The 4,736-nt window shown below is 44.8% G+C and overlaps 1 protein-coding gene across 1 annotated transcript in view; it reads right to left on the minus strand.

Annotated features, from left to right (window-relative positions):
* LOC311194699 (alpha-2,8-sialyltransferase 8F-like) overlaps window positions 1-2,084 on the minus strand; it is a gene marked incomplete at both ends in the record, with an annotated part of 4,031 nt that extends 1,947 nt beyond the window's left edge. The window contains 3 exons of the mRNA XM_084267899.1: window positions 6-150; window positions 1,357-1,443; window positions 1,954-2,084. Coding sequence (XP_084124025.1) covers window positions 6-150; window positions 1,357-1,443; window positions 1,954-2,084 — 363 coding nt within the window. The remainder of the gene's footprint in view (window positions 1-5; window positions 151-1,356; window positions 1,444-1,953) is intronic.
* Between the last annotated feature and the right edge of the window lie 2,652 nt (window positions 2,085-4,736).

Below are 4,736 nucleotides of genomic sequence, written 5' to 3' on the forward strand. Positions count from 1 at the left end.
CCTACCTCTGGCAGGATCTCCAGCAAGCCGTCTCTGACTTTCAAGCTCTTTGAGCGATACCCATCATAGACGATCTCAGACCCCAGTGGTGCGTTGTCTTGCGTCACAGCCAGCCAGGATGAGGCATTGCAGCAGCGCCCTAGCTCTGCCCTGTAAGGAGGAAAGAGTGGGTGACAGTAGGAAGAAGTCTGGAGATAGGATGGAGGACTGTAATGGAATAACAAATGAGAGAGGAATGAAAATGAGGAGAGGGGACTAGACAAGGTGGTTCAGTAGAAGCTGTGTAAAGGATTAGTTGAACAATATTGTGGTGCAAAGGGAAAGGAAGCTTAGGAAAGCACAGGGAACACAAATAAAGCATTGTGTCAAGTTATAAGAACCTTCACCATGCACTCTGTTCACTCATCTCCACACATCCTTCATTTTCTTCTTCCCCAACCACATGCATTTCCAGATATTTTCTATCTGTTCTCCATGGCTTAGCCACTACTCCAAAGCCCTTCCTGCTTGCATCAAAGGCCAGAACAGCATACAGGATACAGTGGGGCAATGAAAATAGGTGTTATGCAAACAAGGTGTGGGTGCACCTGCTTGTCCCACCCTTATGATATGATCTCGAGAACAACATCTGTTCAGATACGATTGTTAGTATAGATAATGTGTGTGAGGATCAGCCAAATAAACACACACAGACAGGCCTTCACCTTCACCATTTCATCACATGAAAGAAGATGTCCAAGAGACTCTTGGAATAAAGAAGGAGTCACCTGAAATAAAGTAGAAAAGGAATGTGAACATTTTTCATGAGGTTGAATGAATATGGAGTGGAACGAGCAGCAGTCAAAACCTGATCTGGTCCTGGCAGATGTTCAGCAACACCACCTCTGTCAAGGCCAGGCAGAGCAGCCTCCCTGCCAGACATCGTGCAGAATCTAGACCCAGCCAGTTGGCTGTCAATACTGGGCCCAGAAAGAGGGAACCACAGCACGGGTGGTGTGCATATGTGCGTTCACAGTCTTGAAGAGCAAGCCAAAGGGGCTCCCACAAATCTCAAGGATATGCACATCCTGTGAGGCATAGTGTGTGCATGTAACTGTCAGCCTGTGTAGCTGTGTGTGATTAGAACTTCTTGGGCTTTTTTTGTAGAAGGGTGTTTAGAAATGTGTATTTGTATACCAACATTTTCCTAAGTGCCTGACATTTTATCTGCTTTGTTATTGGTATTTGATCCTGAATGTCTGTTTCAGCCATTGTGGGTTAAGCATGTGTCATCTGTAAATTAATAAACCGCTTTTGTTGCGATTTATTGGAAGTAGATGAACTGAGTAGTTTTCTGTTGTGACTGGTAGACATCACCTGTACTGGGCCAAGGCAGTAGCATTGAACTTCCAGCGGCAGCTCTGCATTAACTTCACATGTCTCAGGCTCCAAAGCTCATTCACTCTAGGGTACAAAGACTCATAAGCAATTTGAATGCTCTCTCAAAAAATTACTGCAAACATTAGACTGTTTTTTGCACCCCTTCCTACCCCCTGGACCATCACTGAGGCCACCAGTTGATTCAGTTTAGCCAGCTGATGGTCTAATATTGCCCAGTACACTTGTGGCCATGACCCTCACTTCTTAGGTTGTGTTATGTTTCTCAGCAGTCCTTGACATGCTTCTGCTTCTGGAGTCGTGATGTCAGGTCTGAAAAAACACAAACCAAACAAATAAACAAAAAAACCCCAAAAACCAAAAGGGTAAACTGAGCCAGAATACCATGTCCTCTCACAGCTTTCTGCCATTGCTCCACCCCAGCAATCCCATACCTCCAATGCCTCCCCTTGGCAACAAAAAGACCCTGCCTGTGATCAACCCACTCTAAGACATACACCTGAAACTAGTGTCATAGCATTTATGCCCTACTCTATCACCACTCTTACACAACTTACTGATTCCTCCCTCACTCACCTGTCATTCAACGTGAAAAACCATGTGCAGACAAGTGAGACAGCAGTTACAACCAGCAGCATGGCCCATAGCTTGCGCATCTTCAGCAGTCCTGGCTTCACATACTCCTCCTTTCTGAGGCTGTTTGGCATTTTGGCCAACACTTGAGAGAGCATAAGAAATGAGGAAATTCCATACCTGAGCTGCTCAGTGTAAACACCCAGCCCAGGACTTCTCTGGCACTGGCCTTGGTTGAAAGTTTGCCTTAACTCTCTGCAAAACAACATCCAACATATGGGATAGTAGGGAACTCATTTCATTTCTCTTAGGCTATGCTGAATCATGCCATGGGGTTGTCAGTGGATCCCAAGAACCCTGTTGGATGACATCATGGGCCAATATCAATATTCAGTATCCCCTCTCCTCTAAAGCAGGTACTCCAGGGCAATGATGCCACTGATATTCTTCCACAGCCTTTTCTCCTCTCCCTAAAACCTCCATCTATCTCTCCAGCAGTTATCTAAAGATGTCTGAACACAAATTCCTCATCTTCTATGTTGGAAAAAAAAGGGCAGGCAAGTTTTCTCTTCATTTGCTTTAATCCCCTGCACACCAAGGGCTATGACCAGTTGTCCTGGTTCTGGCCACGACAGAGTTAACCTCCCCAAGCAGCCAACACAAGTGACAAGTTAGGCCAGCCTGTTTTCCACACTGCCTGACATCACTACCCCATAAAAAGGGTTGGGGGGCTCAAAGAGGTGGGGTGGTGGTAGAGCATGGGGCTTTTAATCCTGGGGTCAGGAGTGTGAGCTCAGAGTTAGGCACTGTAAAGAGGACTGTTGTTGTCCTGGAGCTGTGCCAAACCACCTCATTTGACCAGCCCCTTTTATGGGGCAGTGATGCCAGGTGGTGTGGAAAATAGCCCAGGCTAATGCAGCTCATCTGTGCTGGCTGCTTGTGGAGGTTATCTCTGACCAGAGCCAGGATACCAGCCAAGTGAGTGTTATGTCAGAAACACAGAACAGCAGTGCATCTGCTCAGTTAAACTATAAGCCTTTGCCCTGGAGTCCTGTTTGCAGGCAGCCAGCCAAATCACATCAATCCTGTATCAAAACAGGTATGACATTGGATTGGCATGTTTCTTCAGAGTTAGAAGAAGCTTTTATCTGGTGTGGGTAAGAGAAGCAGTCTTGCTGAATTTTCCAAACCACACCACTGTTTTGCCCACATCCTTTATCACCTTGCCATCCTCAGTTCAGGAATAATTGCTCTGATTCTCTCCCAACAGTGGCATGATGGCAAGGTGTGGCAGAGAAGGGAAGGGGGAAGCAGATCCTTGTTGACATTTTTAAGTTTTGCCTGAGTTTGCTATCCTTTGTGTCTGTTTACAGGATGGTGAGTTAGCTTAATCCAAATCTTTCCAGTGGAAATTTTGAAGTTTTGGGCAAAGATGTGATCCCCCTCCCAATGTTCTGGTCACTGAATTGGAGAGATACAGATTTAATGGATGGACTGTTGGATGGATAAGGAACTGGCTGAATGGCTATGTCCAGAGAGTCAATGGCTCAATATCCAAATGGAACCCTTTAACAGGTGATGTCCCTCAAGGGTCCATACTGAGAGCAATACTATTTAATATCCTCACCACTAACATAGCATGATGGAGCAAAATGACAGGAGCAAGTTGGCACATGACACCAAGCTGAGACCTTGACAGGCTTAAGAAGCAGGGCCATATATATAAATTCAACAAGACTAAATGCAAGGTCCTGTGCCTGGGTCAGGCAACCCCTATTATCAATACAGTCTGGAGAATGAACAGATTGAGAACAGACCAGCAGGAAAGGTCTTGGGAATGCTGGTGGATGAAAACCAGCAATGTGTACTTGCAGCTGAGAAAGCCAATTGTGTGCTGGTGTGCATAAGCAGTTGAGGTAATTCAGACTGGAGAGAGATTATTGTGGCATTATAATTCTTAAAAGGGGCTTGTAAGAAAGATGGAGAGACTTTTAACCAGGGCCTGTAGTGACAAGAGAAGGGACAATGGTTTTTAACTGAAAGATGGTAGATTGGACATAAGGGAGAAATGTTTTATGATGAGGGTCATGAGACACCGGAACAGGTTTCCCAGAGAAGCTGTAGATGGCCTTTCATTAGAAGCATTTAAGGTCAGGTTGGATGGGACTTTGAACAATTTGATCTCATGAAATATACCCTGAACGTTGCAGGGGGGGTGGAACTAGATTATCTTCAACAGTCCCTTCCAACCCAAACTGTTCTGTAAGTCTTTAATTGTATTACTTGACAAAGAGGGAAACTTTGTGTTTATGAGGATTGGGATGTGATCCTCAGTGGCCTGTTCACAGGGAAAATAAATGCTTCTTTTTGCCAGTATTGTTCAAATATGGACTTTATTTCCTGAAGCTGGAACTTGACTAACCTAGTCCCAGGCAAAATTAAATTAGAGCCTTGGTTTATTTGCTGTGAATCAACAAATGCCCTTCCTGTCACCCACGTCTGTTTGTTTTGGGGATTTTATTGAGCTAGTCTTGTTCAGCGTTTGGTTGATTGTTGTTGCTTTTGTCCCAAAATGAATATTTCTCTCCAGAGGAATTCTTTTTAAGGCCCTTGGTCTGTGTAAGCATACTGTCATCAAAAGTGATGTCTGCTGAAAGCAAATACAGGCAGTGCACTGAGATTTAGCGCTTATATAACAAGTCTAGAAAACGGGCATCGGCAGCTCAGGTCCCCACCCCAAACTATCAAAGTTATAACAACAATTGCAATAAAATAAAAAAGTAGGG

This window comes from Gallinula chloropus (assembly GCF_964237585.1).
Source record: "Gallinula chloropus genome assembly, chromosome: 9".
NCBI classification, from domain to species: domain Eukaryota; kingdom Metazoa; phylum Chordata; class Aves; order Gruiformes; family Rallidae; genus Gallinula; species Gallinula chloropus.